The 20,794-nt window shown below is 32.4% G+C and overlaps 1 protein-coding gene and 2 long non-coding RNA genes across 4 annotated transcripts in view; 1 reads left to right on the top strand and 2 right to left on the bottom strand.

Annotated features, from left to right (window-relative positions):
* Positions 1–895: 895 nt before the first annotated feature.
* Positions 896–20,794, bottom strand: part of LOC145306618 (venom carboxylesterase-6-like) — a 33,621-nt gene continuing 13,722 nt past the window's right edge. The window contains exons 10-21 of one of the 2 annotated variants that reach the window (XM_080148846.1): positions 20,014–20,142; positions 19,645–19,685; positions 19,416–19,462; positions 19,042–19,150; positions 18,533–18,606; positions 6,630–6,719; positions 6,010–6,086; positions 5,191–5,287; positions 3,343–3,413; positions 2,539–2,645; positions 2,241–2,298; positions 896–1,530 (exon numbers count right to left, since the gene is read on the bottom strand). In XM_080148846.1, coding sequence (XP_080004972.1) covers positions 1,440–1,530; positions 2,241–2,298; positions 2,539–2,645; positions 3,343–3,413; positions 5,191–5,287; positions 6,010–6,086; positions 6,630–6,719; positions 18,533–18,606; positions 19,042–19,150; positions 19,416–19,462; positions 19,645–19,685; positions 20,014–20,142 — 991 coding nt within the window. In that variant the 3' untranslated portion in view covers positions 896–1,439. Of the gene's footprint in view, positions 1,531–2,240; positions 2,299–2,538; positions 2,830–3,342; positions 3,414–5,190; positions 5,288–6,009; positions 6,087–6,629; positions 6,720–18,532; positions 18,607–19,041; positions 19,151–19,415; positions 19,463–19,644; positions 19,686–20,013; positions 20,143–20,794 lie in introns of those variants that run through there. The other variant, XM_080148847.1, reaches the window with a different exon arrangement.
* On the top strand, positions 8,742–10,498 carry LOC145305252 (uncharacterized). The gene is made up of 3 exons (XR_013874555.1): positions 8,742–8,966; positions 9,554–9,676; positions 10,359–10,498. It is a non-coding gene; the product is annotated as an uncharacterized LOC145305252 (long non-coding RNA).
* On the bottom strand, positions 13,233–15,821 carry LOC145305655 (uncharacterized). The gene is made up of 3 exons (XR_013874674.1): positions 15,743–15,821; positions 15,106–15,185; positions 13,233–14,470 (listed from the first exon to the last, which is right to left on the bottom strand). It is a non-coding gene; the product is annotated as an uncharacterized LOC145305655 (long non-coding RNA).

Raw genomic sequence — 20,794 nt, 5'->3', positions numbered from 1 at the left:
AATCAGATGAATATGATTGTTGATGTTGAAATTGTTAAAAATCATCATGGATTTACGGACATTCTGATAACAATTATATAGAGTTGCTATGCTTCCTAAATCGTACCTTATTGCTAATAATCATGCAAAATTTGAAATCGATAGGACAATTACAAGATGTTTAAATTATCGAGGAAAAAAAACTATTTGTTACAGACATACGTGCCATAATTATAAAAAGCCTCGCTTCTAAAAAGCTGCTAGTTGTGATGAAAGTGTAAAATTCATCTGACACTTTTCACAAAATATTTGGGTTGAAATGCCGATTACATACACACATTTGTAAACATGTCGTTTTTAGGAAAAGTTTTTTCTTAAAAACTAGTGGCTTTGTCCATATCCTCTAGGGGCTTTTTTGGCGAGTGGTCGACATTTTCTTCTTTGTAGAGGGGTTGGGGTTGTTCCATCCCCGAAGAAATTAAGCTTAAAACCACCACAGTACCAGTATCTATTCCCTGAAGTATAGAGCTTAGTCGGTTCAGTGGTTACTGAGATCTTAGGATTCGAACAGAAAGATAAATAGACATCGTACTACTTTGTATTTTGTTATTATTTATAATCTAATCGCTTATGAATGTTGGCATCCTTGTTATTCCTGCTTACAAGGGTAAGACAAAATTTAATAGATTTTCAACATGAAATTAACATTTTTATTATAAACATGCATGTCTTTTTTGAGTTAAAAAAAGCAGGTCCACTTTGCTCTGCTATTTTTGCTCATATAGCCTAGAATTAGAAAATTTAATAAATATAAATTATATATCTACAAATAATTTTGTCATTTCTAGACCATGCGAAATTAAAATGAGTTAGAAACAAAGGTTGTTAAATAGAACGGCGAAGGAATCAAAATATAAATTTTTATATTGTTTATTTAAAACAAGAAACTTTAACATAACAACTCTGTAAATACATAATTCATATCACAATTAATAAAACTTAAAAAATAATATGGTAAAATGGCTCCATAATGTCAAGCATTTTGCATTGCAAATAATTGAATTACGGTAGGTGAATTTTCATTCCATTCCTATTTTAATTGAAATGTAATGAAATAGCACGTGGATTTTTGCTAAATTTGCCTCATTTTTTGCTAAAAAATATGATTTTGATGTTTGTCTAATAAAGATACAAGTTTCCATCATCACACGAGTAATTTGGAAAGGTTAGTGATGGTTTAAATCCACCCCAAATTACTTTCAAATATATTTTAGCTACCCAAAGAAGTTTGGTTTTAATGAAAAGTTAATCATTCTTATAAATGAAAACGGGTATTTTCAACAAATACAGTTTAAAATATTTTTAGTATTACATAACATTTTTAAATAGATCTTTTTATAAAACTATCCCCTTTATTTTTCAAAAACAGAACAGTCCATTATTTTGTGAGCAAATCTCTTCTACAGTTCATCCTTGAGATCTTTAACAATCTTTTCAACGTCCATTTCTTCCATTTCTTCTTCAGACAGTTCTTCAATGTTCTCAGCATATCTAGAGGGAAAAAATGATTAAAAATCAGGATATGTACAGTAGGGTCGGTCGATTTTGGATATTTTTTTCTGAGACCACAGCACAGTGCGTTCGACAATGCTTTGACTTTTGTGTAAGAACCTAAATTGGGACATATTGCATTTCATTACCTTAGGTTAGGTAACTTTATTTTACTTTTCAATCAAATCTAAAATGCAGCCGTTTTTGAGAAAATTAGATTTGAAAATTTCAAGTTCAATTTTTATCCCCTAGGAGTTACCCCATAATCATGACAAGTAAAGTAAAGATTTTTTATTTAAAATTTTGAACAACTTTGCTTTTATAAAGTTCTTCATAAAACCCCTCCTGAAGTGAGTCAATTAATGGCCATTGTTATCAGTTGATTTGCTAAGGTCACGGAAATTCAGCCATAGATAAATCATATATAGAGAGGTTTTTTGAAGAACTTTATTAAAGCAAAGATGTTCAAAATTTTAATTAAATAATCTTCGCCTTTCTTGTCATGATCATGCGGTAACTCAAAGGGGGTGAAAATTGAACTTAACTTAACGAAAAAAACTATCCGTTTCAGACGGACGGAGTGACCCTAATTATACAAACACAGGATTGTCCATTGGCAACAACCCTATTTTATTTTGGGGTTGCCATACACCCCTAAGAGCACACATTTTAAGAGGGAAAGTAAAATATCTTTGATAGATTGTTTATACCTGGAGCCTTCATCTGCAGTGACTCCTGGACAGGTACCCTCACCAGATTCATCACAGCCTATACAAATACAAAGTTTTAAGGAAAGACTTTCATATGTTCTAGCCTCCTGGGTAACATCTACTCCCTCTAATGTTTGTTTCTTGTAAAAATTTTCCAGAAAAGGTTTTTTTTATCGTGGCTATATCTTATCAAAGAGGTTTTTTTAAATTTCAATCTACTAAAGAAATAATTTTGTGTAATACCATGTACACCAATTTATCCGCCATTGTCTTATCTCTTTAGATCTCTGGTATGTACCTGTTTGTTCAACTTTTTTTGAAGCAGATTTGTTCCAGTATACAGGTTGCTGGGACCACCACTTCATTCGCTGCTGGAAGGGCATACCCATTTGGGACGCTGAATACCTGGATAGATAGATAGATAAATAAATACAGGTTGTTGGGACCACCACTTCATACGCTGCTGGAAGGGCATACCCATCTGGGACGCTAAATACCTGGATAGGTAAATAGATAGATAAATACAGGTTGCTGGGACCACCACTTCATACGCTGCTGGAAGGGCATACCCATCTGGGACGCTGAATATCTGGATAGATAAATCATTTTATAAAAGTAAAAGAATGTTTTTCTTTCTGTAGAGTTTTCACTATTGCTGAACCGATATAGTTCTCCTTTATAGCTTAGCTTCTTATGGGTCCAAAGAAGGTTTTAAACTATTTTCGGGGGGTTTACTTTCTAACCCCCCCCCCCCCCCCCACTGAGCATAATCGCTAAAGAAAAACATCTCCTCAACCCCGACTATAAAATTTTCTTACTCAAATATAGTTCTCCTTTGTCTCTGGTTCTACTTTACAGTGAAGCTTCTTATAGGTACATGAAAATTTAGGAATAGGTACCTACACCCTCCCAAGATAAATCGTCCCAAAAAATTCACCCAATATTTTTTTTATTTTCCTTTAAAAGTAAAATCAAAAGTGGAGAGTCATTTGAATGGAAAGACACAGAAAATTTTAGCAGTCTATCTTTAATTACAATTGAGAAAATGTTTGGAATTATAGAGTAGCTTCACTGCTAAAATCCAAAAATATATATTATATACCTGCCAAAAATAAAGTAGGTAAGTTGTCCATCAGCAACGTTTTTCCATTCCTTCATTTCATATCTTCCATCCTGAAAAAAATACGTCAACGATTACTTTATATTTTACTTTGTCCGTTCGTCTGTACGCCTGCGTTCATAATTGATTTACCTTCTGTCTCATTCTCTGTCTTAATCTATAGGTCAATGAGATAAAGTACAATCTTTCACATTAAAAAGGATGACAACATCCATAAAAGCGAAGCTCTAAACAGTAGGACAAACGGACATTAACACGTGTCAGAACTGAAAAATCAGAATATAAATGAACATTAGGCTATAAAAGTTTTCCGGAATTTTAATAAATATAATAGATTTGAAATCTGCATAAAATTTTAAGGAATTTTTATAAAATTCGTTTTTTGTATAATTCTTTATCTATAAGCGCAAATACAAATTAAGTTAAATAATTTTGACATCTGTGATTGGTGGATTGAAAACTATCTGCGCTCTGATTGGAGAAGCTTAAGTGACGTACATCATTCAACCAATTAGAGCGCAGGTAGTTTCCAATCCACCTATCCTATTGGTCAAAATTTATTAACTAAAATTGGATTTGCGCTTTTAAATAATGAATTATGTAAAAAACGAATTTTATAAAAAATCCTTAAAATTTTATGCAGATTTCAAATCTATTATATTTATTAAAATTCCGGAAAACTTTTATAGCCTAATGAACATAAGTAGAAACAAAATTGTTAGTAAATTTGGTCAAAATACAGGATAATGTTTAAGGACATGCTAACACTTTTAGGACTTGATTATAAATATGCTTCGCCTCTAACATTGTACTTAATTGTCCTAGGAATCATAATTCCAAAAAACAGAAAAATCTGATAATTTTATCACATAAAAATTTGTTGTTAAAAAAGTTCAAAATCAACATGTCTAAAATGGACGTACGAACACTCTGATAACGATTATAGAGTTGCTACGATTTCTAAATCGTACATAACTACTACAGAAATCGCCTTACAAAGTTTGAAATCAATAGGACAATTCTAACATGTCTAAATTAACGAAAAATGTAATCCGTTCCAGATGGAAGTACTGACGGACCGACCCTAATTATAGAAAAGCTTCGCTTTTAAAAATCATAAATATATGATCTGATTATTAACTTTCTATTTTTTAATAAGTTATACAATAGTAGCTTTCACAAAATTCCAAAAAGTTGTGAGCAAGATTCCAGCCAATAGTGTCTTTTAGGACAAACTGTTTTTAAATATGCGTTTGGTCAACATTAAGAACAATAGGCGCATTTAATTGGAAGCTTGCTCACAATTTTAAAGAATATTGCGAATATTTCTTCAAGTTTATTGCGGCAGGGTGATAAAGGGGGCGTCAACACTCAAAGTCCCCCTAAAACAAGATATAGAACTGTCCTTTCCACCCCGTCAAGACTTTATGTCCACTTGTAAATCGCTGTGCTTTTACTTGATCATTTTACTTGATCTTAATGAATACAACATATTAACAATTGTATGAATAGCTTCATTTAATAAATCAAGTATGGTGACATCCATAAGTAGCGAAGCCCTATAATTAAATGGAAGGACAAACAGACAAATAATTTATAGAGAAAAAAATTAGTAAAAAATATTTTATATATCTTTTTATTGCATGACTGATAGACTGGCGGACAATTCACATGATGCTCATTGATTCAGGGAATCTTCACCAAAACTTTCAGACGCCTATCTTTAATAGCTGCCGAGAAAATTGTATTTCCCAATAGTTTTACGGAAAAACTGACAGAGTGAATTATAGAGTAGCTTTGCTCCTAAAAAAATAATAAATAACTAAAAACCTGTGTTGGTTTTCCTTGAACAGCAAAGTCGACCACAAATTTGACAAATTTTTTGGACATTTTTGTTTCTTCAGTTGACAGGGGTCCCATCACATCTGTAGCCATAAACATTCGTTTATAATTATAATAAAGTAACAGGATGTGTGTTTGTCTGTCCGTGTGTCTGTTTCTGTGTATCTGTACCGAAGGATCTCGCTAACCGCTGAACCGATCGGGTTCTCCTTCACAGGGTAGCTTCTTATAGGTCCCGGGAAGGTTTATAACTATTTTGTGGGAGGATACCACCACCCTCCCAAGAGAAATTACAAAAAAAATCGAAATTTTTAAAAATATTTGAGAGACTTGAACGTAACATAAAGAGGTATTGTGGTGACTTGAACGCAACATAAAGATGTATCGTAGAAACTTGAACAAAAAAAACATTTAAAGTGCCACTAGAGGCCTCTAAGGGCAGTAGAAAAGTAGCACGATTCAATGTGTGTATGTCGGTCTGTCATTACCGAAAGAACTTGCTATTGCTGAACCAATATAGTTCTTCTTTACAATGTAGCATCTCATGGGTCTTAGGAAGGTTTACTGCTATTTTGAGGGACCCAACCTCCAAGATAAATCACCAATATAAATAAATTATCCCCGCCTAAAAATATTTTTTTACTTTTTCTTTTTAAGTCTAAAATTGAGAACGGGAGAAGGGTCAACTTTCCCAATATAACCCCCCCCCCCCTATCTCCACATCCCACCCCCTCCCAAACAAATCAAGTGCCCCTCGAGGCCTCTATTATAGAGAAGCAATACTAATAATAAACTGGATATTTTCCTTCAAACATTGGGAATAGCATTGACAGTTCATGTGCATGGGTAGGTCGTCTTAGTTGCTCCAACTGTTCTTCAAACTTTAATTACATCACACACTATGATTCATGCCATTTTATTGATTATTATCTTCATACGCATAAACGTCTTTAGATAGAAAAAGTACCCTGTAAAGCCCCAAAATTGAAAATAAGAGGAGATTAAGTCTTATGTTTATTTCATTTTTTAGGTCAGGTTAGGTTAGGTTATATAGAGCACTGGATAGCCCTGCAGAATTAAGGCTTCTCGCAGGTGTTAATCGTAAAAAAATACCCCCCCCCCCCCACCTTATTTTTAGTTTATTTGAAAAATAAAGGGAGGTTCATGGTGCTCAAAAGTAAAGAAAACCGCAACACAATTAAATACAGAAAATTAAGTATAAACCTTCATTTAACAAACTTCTTAAAAAATAACTTGTGTTTTCCCTTAAAGTGCGTGTTGAACACTGAAACCCCACTTTTTTTTAGATAGATTAACAAAAAAGGGGCGTGTGTTAGTTAATTATAACGTCATCGTAAGACAGATGGACTTACATTTCCTTATTTAAAGTTAAGTACTAGTATCAAAATCATCACAGTGTGTTCCTTCAGAGCTTTGCCCGGGTTGTTGAGGTCAAAGGCCGCGAGGCTGTGGTTGTGCTTGTAGTTGAACTGATACAGCCATACGGGGGCATACTCCTTCAGTCATTCAGTATTCATATATTCATCCTTATAATAAGTAACAGGGTGTCAGTTTGTCCGTCCGTCTTTCTGTTCCTTAAGATCTCGGTAAGATCCACTGAACCAATCAGACTCTACTCTTCAGGGAATATACCTACTGGTCCTGTAAAGGTTTTAGGCTATTTTCTTGGGGCGTGGGATAACCCACCCCCTCGAGAAAAAAAATCCTCCTCTCCCAATTTTTTTTAAAAATCAGTTTAAAATTAATGGTTGCATCTCCAATTTTTTTTTAATTACCTCTTGGGGCAAAACCCCTAGAGGGTAGGGGCGAAGCCGCTAGTATGGATATAAATAACAGGATAAATGCCTATAATTAAGTTTGTTTTTATATTTAACTTTCCAATAGCATCTCAGAAAAGGTTATACTGGTTATTTAACAATTTTTGTGATAAAAATAAAAAAAATTTAAAATATTAAAAAAAAACTAAATGGGTTGGTTTCACGAAATGCATTTGAACTTAATTTAGTGAACCGCATATTTTTTGCTAGCTAATGGGTTTAACTATATTTACCTATATGGCTTAAATTTGAAAGAATTTCAATTTTCTACCGCGTAGTTTTCAAGTCTTAATATTTTAAAACTACGTGGTAGAAAATTGAAATTCTTTCAAATATATGCCATATAAATGTAGTTAGACCAATTACCCAGGAAAAAATATGTGGTTCACTAAATTAAGTTCCAATGCATTTCGTGAAACTACCCCTTTAAGTTAGGTTGATGAAATAATGTGCTCACAGAGTCTGTTCTTTAAGATCTAACAGACGGCACTCTAATTGAGATTATCAAGTATAAAAAGAATATTATGTCTAGTGTATTCTAGAAACTGCAAGGCAAATAGTAAGTTAGGTCTTCATGAATTTGGGTGTGCCGTAGGCACCCCCAAAATTTTGGATTTTAAATTTTTACCCCCCCCCCCCCAAAAAAAAAATGCCTCTATTAAATAAAGATTACACTCCCCCCCCCCCCCAAAAAAAAAAATATTTTCGAAATTGATAGCAGCAGATCCGTATCATAACTATATATTCTAGGATGTCTTCAAACCTGTTCCCCTCGTCCTCTTTTTTTCTTTTCCTAAAAATGCGTAATTCGTGACAACTCATGGGTGTTTATACAAATGCGCCAATTTTTTTTATAAAGTTTTTTAAAAAATGACATCTGTTTGGTTTTCCTTTGCAATTAAGCCTATTTTTTAGGTACAGGGAAGATTTTTAACTACTTTGGTAGAGCGTATCTCCACCCTCCAAATTTAAATACCCCCCCCCCCCATTTTTATAAAAATATTTCTTATTAAAACTCAAATTAAAAAGTAGAAGGGCGATTGACTTATCCCCCTCCCACCTTAAGAACACCTAGAGGCTTCTAGGGGGCGTTCGTTGCCCCTAGTCTTTCTTAAAATAAAAGCTGTCTTGCATTTTTTTTCAATTAGGTGTTTGATCACGAATTGCATATGGTAAAAATATTTTTCTTATTTAATTGTTATCCTAATAAGACAAAAGTTATGCTTGAAAATTGTTTTAAAGGGAGTGTGAACGTAAAAATTTCTCATCTGATTATCAAATCTTAAAGGGCGAATATAGGTTCGATATGATATGAGCTTATTTCAATCATGCAATTATATAGATTACAAATAACTTAAAGATATTGACATATTTAACTGTATAAGTCCGTATATAGCCAAAAACCGGGCCGATTCGTGGATATAATCACGTCATTTCGCGTAACCATTGTGGTTCCCTAAGAAATCCAAACACCATTGCATCACACCAGGATGCTGCGAATGTTGTATCTAAATACTATTGTTTAATTCTCGTCCCAATAAAGACAAAAGGATTTGGCGATGGGTTGTGTTCAATTTCTTTCTAGACAATATTCCCCAACAAGAATATTCAAAAATAATACTGATTTTTAAAAAAAAGTCTTGACAGGAGAAAATTTAAGATTTAATGTCTTCAAATACGCATTTTAAAGAATTACGTCATTGGTAATTTTCAGCAGACAAAAACAATTAACATATGTTTTTTATTTACATTTTTAAATCAATGAATTCCTTTCCTTCCAAGTTCAACGCAAAATGTATGATGTGTGTGTTTGTGTTTATATGTGTCTGACTCTGAAAGCCGAATTAGAATTTTATTGTTTACGTAAGTGCTAGCAAAATATTTAGTGCGACAACTGTAAGGAAAAATTAAGAAAAAACTACAAAGGTACGTGCGATTTTTAGCGGTTTTTATTTATAAGCAAAAATATAAAAAAAATAGGTGGGGGGGGGGGGGGCATTACCAACCATTTTTAATTTTAAATTCGGGGGATGAGAGTTAAACTTCTGTAGTAATTTTATAATTTTGTGCTTCGCTAATTTATATAATTTCCAGTATGGCTTCGAAACGATATCATCCAAAAAACTTTCCACGAATATTAAAATAAAGATCATTGGCCCCTCTGGGCTAACGTAACTTGTTTTAACCAAATGATTTTTCATTTGTATATCTGCAGAAAGCTGTTTATAATAAGATGGGATAATAGTTGTTTATAGCATCGTATTATAAACAGCTTGGTACGAATTTTAAAAGGTACAATTATTAAAGATTAAAAACTATTTTATGTAGCCTCCTACCCTATAACCTAACCTATTTTTTTTTAAATTATCGTTCTCGGGGTGGAGTGGGTGGGGGAGGGGGAATACCAAAATTTTTAAAATGTCTTTATTTTCTATGACTACTGTACATCTGCTATAAAATTTCATCCTTATTATTGCTGCGCTTCTTATGGACCTAATCACCCTTATTATTAGGAAGATTGTAATGATGTAAGAGTTGGAGGTTCATTGGAAAGACAAGTCTGTGCTGAAGCTCGCCATGAAGGTGCTGGAAATTGAGAAGAATGGTTACCATGGATCCATGTCATCCTTGTCAAGGTATGTACAGTGGATGAGACAATGAAAAAACGCAGCTTTAGATTCTACCCAGTACCCGGTATAATTTAATCCCTTAATTTTTTTTTAAAGTCTTTTCTCGTATTCATTCGAATCCGGTGGATAGGAACCGGTTCTCATCCATACGAAAAAAACTATGTCTAGCATCGTATTATATCCAGCTTTCTACGAATATAAAAATGTACAATTATAAGATTAAAACAAGTTTTTTTTTAGCCCCGAGGTGCATTCTATATCAGCGGAAAGCCGTTTATAATACGCTGAAAGAAATAACTATTAAAATATTGCTAGAATCTGGAATCTGGAAACCGTCAAAAAATAAGAATCCGGAATCCGCGGGGAATCTGTTCTATTTTTGGACAGATTCTTACAAGAATCCGAATCCGGTCCAAAATTCTTAACCAAACAGGGGTAAGAGGTCCGACTTTTGTAGGGTTAAAAGACAGCTTTCCGTGGATAGTAATATAAAGAAAAAAACATAAAATCTTTTGCATTTTCAATGCATTGTTCCAAAGGCCCGCCCATAGTTATTAGTTATTTAAGGCCTCTAAGAATCAGCGAGTAGCTTTGAAAATAATATATAAATATTTTTCTGTTGATATAATCGATCCCAGGACTATTTTACCATGAACTGCACCAATTCCATTACATTTATTTTGTTTAGATTGAGATGTTGCGAAGACAAGCTGTGACGTTACGTTAGCCAATCCTTGCCATCTCTAGTCTCTTCATACATCATCATATTCAATCTGCATTAAACAATTATAAATATGTATTTGCAATAAAATAATAATATAATACTAAGCTTGCTCTATTTATATGTGTCTACTCTATTACTAATGGTATGAAAGTCCACCTTTTCTTTTAGTTTCACTGATATTAGACAGAAACCAGTATCTCTGAACCAAATCTTGCTACTGAAGTGCATGGTTAGGCCAAACAACCCTTTGATTGCACGACCTTTGAGAAGTATTTAGTGCATGGTAATGAGTTGCGCCTGTTTTGGGCAAGACATTCCCCATTCTCTAACTATTTATGTTGCACACCTGACATAGCAGCAGTAGGAACCATTTTTACGTCTTTAGTTATGACATGGTGTCCGGCTGAGATTCAAACCTATCACCTTCCTGACAACAAGCGAATGCAACACATGTTACGCAACAGTTGCGTGTTTTGATTATACAGAAACTTTGTTTACAGCATTATACCTTGATCATTATTCTAAAAACCAGTCCAGAATGTATCGGAATGAGAAACAACCACACTATGATAAAAAGTGTTCCTTTCCCTTAAATTATGTCTTGACCACCTTCTCTAATTAGTAAAAAAGAGGGTCTGTTTGTAATAACCAAAAGGTCTGATTTAAATTTACAGAGATTCTTGGGTGAAACCAATTTTATCACATGACCAAGTAAAGTTGGTCTCACAATTAATAATAAAATGTAGTTTTTAGGTATATAACGTATTTATCATTTTCAAGCAACATAACATTAATGTTTTTTTCCTAATTGAGGCTCATCTATTTTTAAGCCGGTTGGTCAATCTGTAACAAATTACTTTGATAGAAAAGGGGACTGTACACAAATGAGATTCACATTCTAAAAGAGAAAAGCTTTATTATTGAAAATCTTGGACAGACATATGGACAAAGATAACCCCTTAGCTTTTTAATATTTGGTGTTGTATTAAATAGCTATTAATGCACAGTAATTTTATGTTTATGTAGAATGATCATGATTTTTATTTTAATATGTATGATATTTTTAAGTTGAAATATATCATTTTAAAACAAAACATATGGACAAAGAAAATGAAAATCAGTAAAAGTAATATGGAGTAGCTTTGCATTTAATTAGTGTGATTGATGTTCTTAAGTAATCTTTTATTAAATACTCTAAGCATTGATTTTCACAATGTTTCACACTTCATTGCACTTCATGGAACTACCCCTTTAATATAAGCTTTATTCTTTATTTCTTTTTATAGTTTCAGATATTTAAATTAAGAGGCTTTATTATTGTGTAGACCTGTAGGTGCATGTATAGGAATGAGAAACAAACATGTAAAGAAAAAGTTGTGCTTTATCTAAAACTAGCGGCACTTTAAATGTTTTTTTTTTATATTTAAAATATGGCTATTTTGCGTTTCACGTTTATTTTTCGTTGAACTCTCTTTCTAAAATCGAGAAATTTAAAAAAAAAATTTAATTTCTCTAGAGAGGGTGGTGGTACCCTCCCCGAAAATAGTTATAAACCTTCCCCGGACATATGAGAATCTACCCTGTTAAGGAGAACCCGATCGGTTCAGCGGTTAGCGAGAACCTTCGGTACAAACATCTAATAACATACAAACATCCTGTTACTTTATTATAAGGATTAAGTTTTACCTCTGAAACTCTCCCTTCCCTTATATTCGTTTTCTTTCACAACAATCTTTGGCGAAATCAAGCATAACAAACACCCATGGCCAATTTAAGGAGAAAAATGTAAATTTTTCGGTTGATTGATATGAACAAGCATGTTCAAGGGGGGGGGGGGGGGGGGAGTTTTGACACATTTCCGTAAACCTGGCACCTAGGCTTTATCTTTGGACTGAGAGGATAGAGTATTAATGATAAAATCATTCTTATATGATGAATTTCACGAAGTTTTAAGATTTTTTGGAGCTCCAGGCCTCCAGGTGGTCTCTGTACAGGTAAAAATGAAAAAAAAAAAAAAATTTTTAAGATACAAATCAACTTATAAAACAAAATATGCATCTTTTTTCTTCTAATATGTGAATAATATTAAAAAAGATGCATATTTTGTTTTATAAGTTGACCTATAACTTAAAAAAAAAATTTTTTTTTCTTTTTTACCTGTACAGAGACCACCTGGAGGTCTAGAGCTCCGGAACCTGGAGGCCTATCCAAAAAATCTTAAAACTTCGTGAAATTCATCATATAAGAATGATTTTATCACTAATAACCTATCCTCTCAGTTCAAAGATAAAGCCTAGGTGCCAGGTTTACGCAAATGTGTCAAAACTTCCCCCCCCCCCCTTATTTAAGATATCAAAAATGATAATTTTTAATAAGGTGATAGGTTTGAATATCGAATTAAAGATGTTAAAATAGTTCTCACTGCTGTACTGTATCAGCTGGGAGACACAACAAATAAAAAAGCAGTCCGACCGTAATGGATGTATTAGTTAGTTATGTTCCTTTATGATGGGAATGTTAACAGGAATGAGAATTTTCAGCAATCTATCTTTAAGCAGGAGCCGAAAAATCACGTTTTCTAAAAAAACTTTCATATGGACAGACTGACATTTCAAATTTTAGAGTAGCTACGCTATTACGAAGAACACCTTCCCCCTTTAAGTAAAATAAGACACACCAACTACAAAAGTTTTAAAATGTTTAGCATTTATTAGTTAATTTAATACCATAACATAACAATAACAAATATCATATGTACTAAAGTTTTAATTTGACAAAAATATTATAAAAGAATAACAATGTAAAAGGCAAATTGCTTCGCCCCTAGATGCATATTCATCACATTTAAAGAAGGGGAGGGTCAGGTTTGTCAATCACCATAAATCATTTTTGAAGGAAACAAAAATTTGCGGAGAATATTTATTCTAGAACCCAGCAATCTGTTGTTGGGTGGTGGCAAAATTCTCAATATAGAAAGAACAAGGATGACAACATCCATAAAAGCTAAGCTCTGAAACCGTAGTACAAAAGGTCATTGACTCATGTAGAGAGTCAGTACTGAATAATTAGAATATAAATGGATAAGAGTCGAAGCAAAATTATAAGTAAAGGGGGGGGGGGGGGATGACTCATCACACGACAAACCAGCAATTTTATTTTGGGTGCTACTCCCTTAGTTTAGAGAATTGGGTAAAATTTTTTTGGTTGTGTCACTAATTACCCCAAGTTTTGGTATCCCACCGTTATCCACCGCCAAAAAAATAACATTGATTCCAAATTGCCTAATTTGGCGAGAAATGCAATAAAAAAAATTTTTGGGTGGTGGCGGAAAATGGCGGCGAAAGGCAGGAGTGGTGGTCAGACCGCCGTTTTTTTTAAAGATACCATAACTTGGGGTAATAAGTGACACAACCAAAAAGATTTTACCCAAATATCTCTAAAACTAAGGGAACTTAGCACCCAAAATAAAATTGCTGGTATGTCGTGTGACGAGTCACCACATTCCCTCCCCCCCTTTGTTGAAAAATTGCTTGATGCAGGATAATGTTTGAGGACATACTTACATTTTAAGGACTTGATTATAGAGTTGCTTCGCTTATAATATTGTACTTTATTGTCCAAGGAATCAGTAAACCAAAAGTCAGATCAATTGGATAATTACTAATTAGGTCAAATAAAATTTTTTTGTTAAAAAAGTGAAAAAATGTTGAAAATGGACTTATGGACATTCTGGTAACGATTAAAGAGTTGCTACGCTTTTTAAATTCTACCTAACTGCTAAAGGGATCAACCATACAAAATTTTAAATCGATAGGACAATTATAACTTGCCTAAATTAACGAAAAAGCTATCCGTCACGGACGGACAGACCGACCCTAATTATAGAAAAGCTTTGTTTTTAAAAAAACCTGTGGAGTGAGAATTTCTACCCTAATTTTACTATTTTTATCTTTATACAAAAGTAACAGGATCTGTGTCTGTATGTTTGTCTGCTAGGATCTCGTAAACTTCTTTACCAATTATAGTTCAACTTTCAGTGACACAGTTGCAAGAAATAGTCTGTCTTCATGGTATTCCTGAAAAATATAAAATTCTTCATAATAAAAAAATGCACGTTTTTTTATAGGGCTTGATACCCGCCTTAAACCAAAATTGAGTGAAGTATAATACAGGCAACATGGTGGTGTTAGTTTATTGTCAGAGGGGTGGATTAACCTTCCTATATGTCCAACCTCTCCCACACATACTAAAGAGTCAAATTAGCACCAATTAATTTTCAAAATTATCTCTAATTCTTGAAATTACAAGCAAAAATATTTTTTTCCTTCTTCCATAAATTGAAGTGAAAGTAACGATTTTCTATAGTGAGGCTTTACTATACTCATGATCTGATTGTACATTTGGACGTAACACCTAGCTATTTTTGCTAATTTAGGATGGTTAACATTGTGCTATTGATTTTAAACTTTTTTAAAACATAGCAAATCTAATATTGATAACAAAAAATCCTAGGTTAATTTTAGAGCAATGATTGCTAGAACAAAAAGGTACTATATTTAAAGCAAAGCATCTCTTCAATCAAGTCCTAAAATTCAAATATGTCCTATAACATAATCCTTTTGTGTATTTACACAGTTTTGCTAGTTATTGGTATCCTGCCAGTCAAAGTCAGAGACATTTATTCATCTCTTATTAAAAGTAAGAAGTATACCTGAGATTATATTATTCCAAGTTAATATTCTTGGTAATTTGCAAAGGTGGTATTTAAATACATCAGCATCGACATGTAACCTTTAAAAAAAATTATTTTTTTATTACAATAAACTGTTTCCAGGGTATATTTTCAACCGGTGAAACTTAAAAGTTAAGCACGTATTGTAATATGGAAACTAAATCTTTAAATGAAATAGTAAAATAAACAAGTATGAAAACATCCATAAGTAGAGAAGGACAAACATATTAAAAGATTTCAACTAATAACAAAATAAGTTCACCAAAATTATGCCATAGCAAGAAAAAAAGGGACAGTATATATTAAAATCAAAAGAATATCATGAAATCTTTAAAAAATAAGGTTTATGTCTGTGAAAAGACTATAATTGCATGTCATAAATCTTCACTGAAAATTTCAGCTGTCTATCAATCACAAGACCTTTAAAAAACCTTATAATTCATGACCAATAGACAGAAAGGCAAAAAAATGACTAGATGTGCCTTTGTCATACATAGGAATAGCTGTATATCTTCATTAGCAGCCGAGAAAATCAAATTTACCCCATTACGTCTCAGACGAACATAGTGAATTTTAGAGTAGCTTCGCTACTAAAAAAATCCTCCCTTATTATTACCTGTATTTATATGTAAATTGTTGAACTTTATTTTTAAGGTTTTTTAGACTTCAACAACTTGAAACATTTTCACCTGAAATTAAAAAAAAATATTCTTTAATTAACTTTTAAACACTTGAGGTCTAAGCCAACTTCAATATCTGAATAATATTTAAAGTAAACATCTTTTCAGTGGCGTGCACAGCATTTGTCGTTCATTTTAAACCAAAATCGAGCAGTGGGTGTTTTACTGACAAGAGGATGAAAATGCTAGAAAAAATATTAAGTTGGGAAAATATACTGAAACAAGGATGACAACATCCATAAAAGAGAAGCACTGAAACGGTAGGACAAACGGACATTTACACCTGTATAGTGTCAGAACTAAATAATCAATAAATATAAATGTATTAGATTCGAAAATTGTAAGTAAATTTGTTGAAAAACTGCTTGATAGAGGTGAATGATTATGGACATACTTACATTTTAGGACTTGATTATAGAGTTGCTTCGCTTATAACATTATATTTTGTTGTCCCAGGAATCAATATACCAAAAATCAGATCAATCGGATGATTAGATCACATAAAAATTTGTTGTTAAAAAAGTAAAAAAAATCTACATGTTTAAAATGGACGTACGGACATTCTGGTAATGCGTATAGAGTTGCTATGCTTTCTAAATCGTACCTTAATACTATAGGAATCTCCAGGTAAAGTTTGAAATTGATATGACAATTTTAACATGCCTAAATTAACGAAAAGAGCCATCTGTCTGTAACGGACGTACGGACGTATGGACGACGGACTGACCCTAATTATAAAAAAGCTTCGCTTTTAAAAAGTATAAGCATAAGATTAGAACAAAATTATCAAAAGTGCAAGAACGACGATACAAATATCTAAGGTATTGGGGGGGGGGGGGGTGTTTAAGAGGAGTAGCAAGAAATTAGATAAATTAGACAGGGAGAGGTTAATCAAATAAGAAAAAGGGGATGTTGAAGTGGTAAAGCTCCTTACACCACAATACCCGTAAAATTAATTGCAACTTCAAAATGAGGTAAATAGAAATATGAAGTTAATAAAAACAAAGCTACTATTCCAAACGAAATAATGAAAGCATAACAGCAGTATATTTACAATACAATATACAATAATAAAGAATAAATAATTTTCAAAATAACTGTTGAATATCCTGCCGCAACCAGTTGTTATAAAATACTACGTTACAGAGAGTCGCTATGGTTTGTTTGTTATTGAAATCAGCTGACATATACGCACAGGGGTAAATAATTGCATTAAAAATACGTTTAGTAATGAATATTTATCCAAGTTTTTACGCGGTGGAATGTGTGACGTGTCTATGACGTCACACCTCTTGACGATTTTTTGTTATTTGATTATTTACATATAAAATTAACCGAATTAATATTTTTATGATCTTAAAAGATGCATGCAAATGTATTAAGTAAATGAACATAAGAAAAATAGTCAAAAAAAGGTCTTGTAAAGGGCTAAAATAAACGATTTTGTTGGCAATCTCATTTCTTATATGTTGAAGCAAACCAGAAAATTGAAAATTCTACTAAAGGATTTTTTTGAATTTTAAAATTTGGCATAGATATTCTAAAAGTATGTAATGGCACCTTTCATATAAGCTCATATCATATCCAACCTATATTCGCCCTTTAACATTTACTAAGCACATTTCACTACACTGATCAACCAAAAATGTCCTATTCACAAAAATATCCAGAAATAATGCCTTGATTTTATGGTATTTTGAGAGGGAAAATGGAAAAAACAGGGAAAATCTGAACGTTTTTGTTTCTTATAATGTTTGTAGGGATATTTAACTTGTCATATATAGTTGAAACAATTTACTTACTGTTAAGGATTTATTTTATGCTATAAAATTGCTAATTCGTTTTTTTATAACGTAGTAATTAGGTAATAAAGACATATTTTAAATTCGTATTATTGACAAAAAAAATACCTCACTGTCTACAAAGGGTTGAATCTCATAGGTTATATAAAATAATAATATCCTTTTTTATTGTGTTGAACAATAAATAACCCACTTTGGAGAATTAGTTTACACTTTTATCAGACTGTTTATAAAGAAATATTGCGTCTTTATTATTTACAAATTTGTAATTAAAGGTGGGCGAGAGATGGGCCATTTAAAGTTAATTGGATACTAATAAAAAACCCGTTTCTGGCTTTGTTATTGTATTTGGTTTTCAATAAAAAAATATTGCTTATTTTATCAATTTCTAAGTAACTATACATTGGATTAAAGCAAGGATTATGTTAAAAGTCAGCTTAACTGTTAGGAAAAATCTAGAACTATGTGAAAAAGTTTAATTTTAGCTATAATGGGAGAAAAAAGCAATTTAATGCACATTTTATATAATACGGAAAATTTCTTCCTTTCCCCGTACCTTATAAAAATCGTCGGAAAAAGCCGTTTTTTAAGCAAACAAAAGCGCGTTTTGCTCTATCTGTGAGATATTATGAATGAGATAATGTTAAGATTTGATATTAAGATGAGAAAAATTTACGTTCACAGTCCCTTTAATAGCTATTATTATATGTTGCATTTTTAGATAAACGTGAGAATAGTGATCAAAATTGGCGTATCATTTGTACTCATTTGCGTCATTTCTATTTTCAGATTTCTATTACCCTTCATCTCGAAATTTTACTCCCCCCCCCCCCCCAATAAAAAAGCTTGGACGCCCCTGCCCTAGCTAACAGAATATGAAACCGGTTTTTGGATGTAAAAAAAGGGATTAAGAATATTGAATGCCTTGTTTCCATGAAGTTTGACCATTCTATCAATAGGATAGTTGAACATTGTATCACCCAACATGAAGATCAAACCTGAAATTAAAGTTATTTTGGAGGATTTATTTTCTACAAGACGACATTTAAATTGTTGAAATAAAACTGCCATGGTATAAGATGTCTGTAAGTGAAATTTGTAATGGTAAAACCAGATTATAATACAGAATGAATAAAAATGTATACTTTTTTATGGGAATTGTTAATTTCTACTTAGCAGTTTTTGAAATATAATTATTAAAACAATTTCTTTATAGAAAACTGGGATTAAGAAATTTAATTTTATAAGTAATAAGATGTTTAGCTATATTTAGCTTAAGATCCCGCTAACGGCAGAACCTATAAGGTTCTTCTTTACAGTAAAGCTTCTTACAGATCATGAGAGGGTTATAACTATTTTGTGGAAGAACACCATCATCTATATTAATAACTTCTACTCGTTAGTTCCCCCGTTCTTTAACAAGTTATATTCACCTGAAACGGTTTTCCTCAAACGTTTTTCAAGATCCTCTTCTTGGACCAGAGCAGACAAATAATAACGCTTTATTTTATTCAACATCTCCTCCATCTCATCCTCTCTCACCTGGATTAGAAAAGTCGTCTTTGCCTTTTCAAAATTCTGATCCCATCGCATTTATGTTTGAAAACTGCATGGTTATAACTTACTCCTTCGCAATTGTGGGTAAATAAGATATTGTTACATCTTATTCGATCACATAAGTATCAATAATTAATTTAGTTTCAATAATACGTGGTTCAAAGGTGCTGTTAGAAATAGGTTTTTTTACAACTGATCCTATCGCAATTTGTTTTGAAAATGATATGGCTATGGTGGTGGTCAAACTTACCTGTCCATGGAGACCAAGGGCCAAAGGACCGACATTGCTGAAATCCTGCATATATCAAATTGAACTAAAAGTGCTCAAATGCATCACAAGAAAAAAACAGCAAATATATAAATTATCATTATTATTATTATTGATATAAATTACCTTTGCGAGTTCATTGATATATAAATAGCTGTTTGAACTCTAACAAGAAGTTATCTATAGCACTTAAAAGATCAATTTAATTCCTTTAATAATTCACCCATATTTTCGTCTTTGTATAGATAACCTTTTAATTAAAATAGCATAAATATACAAAAGTGGAATCCAAGAGTGTTTTTCTCTTCGAAAAAATCTTTGGCCTCTATTCATAAAAATCTTTTAACTTCAATTTATTAATTAAACTCATCAAGTCTACAAATAAATTAAATAAACAAAATTTTGCTGTCAAGGGTAAGTGGGTTAAATTAAGCAATACTTTTTAAAAAAGACTATGCATATTGTATAATGTAGGAGAATATTAAAAATTAAGTATAACCTACTTAATTTTTAATATTCGTTTGCATTTAATTAATCGAATAACACTATTTTCTATTCTGGTTGTATGCTATTTATTCCTGCAGCTCTCCAGGCGCCTTCACTCTCGGCCACGCCCACCAGAAATGGAACAGGTTGAATTTGACCGGCCGACATAGCTATAGTTGGATCAACAGGCAAAATTCCTTCGTTTCCTGCTTCAATGTCTGGCCTGTAACAAATCAATTATTAAATGCCTAACAATAGTATTTGATTTAAGCCACGCCAATTAATATTTTATCACAAGCAACGCCCATTAAGTAGTATTTGACCTGCTACTTTAGCTTAAGGAGAATCATCAAAATGAAACACGTACCCAATTAGAATTGAATTAATTGTATTAAGCAATGTTCTTGAAAGTTAAAACTGTACAGTAAAAGTTTAATTTACCTATCTCTCTTTCTATCTTAAAAATTCGGCATTCTAAACTATCAGTCTGATTGTCTATCTACCTTGTTCACCTATTTTTGCCCTGTCCTCCAGGTTTAAAGCTTTTCCTGACCGCATGTCTGTCTAATTATCCACCTGTCTGTCTATATGTCTATCTATCCATTTATCCATCCACATATCCATCCAATTATCCATCTATTTATTCATCTATCCACCATCTATCTACCTATCCACCATCTATCTACCTATCCACCATCTATCTATCTATCCACCATCTATCTATCTATCCACCATCTATCTATCTATCCACCATCTATCTATCTATACACCATCTATCTATCTATACACCATCTATATATCAAACCACCATCTATCTATCTATCCACCATCTATCTATATATCCACCATCGATCTATCTATACACCATCTATCTA

This window comes from Acartia tonsa, chromosome 14 (assembly GCF_053477335.1).
Source record: "Acartia tonsa isolate MP-2025a chromosome 14, ASM5347733v1, whole genome shotgun sequence".
NCBI classification, from domain to species: domain Eukaryota; kingdom Metazoa; phylum Arthropoda; class Copepoda; order Calanoida; family Acartiidae; genus Acartia; species Acartia tonsa.
The sequence above is the reverse complement of the archived record's forward strand: the minus strand, read 5'-3'. Positions and strand labels throughout refer to the sequence as shown.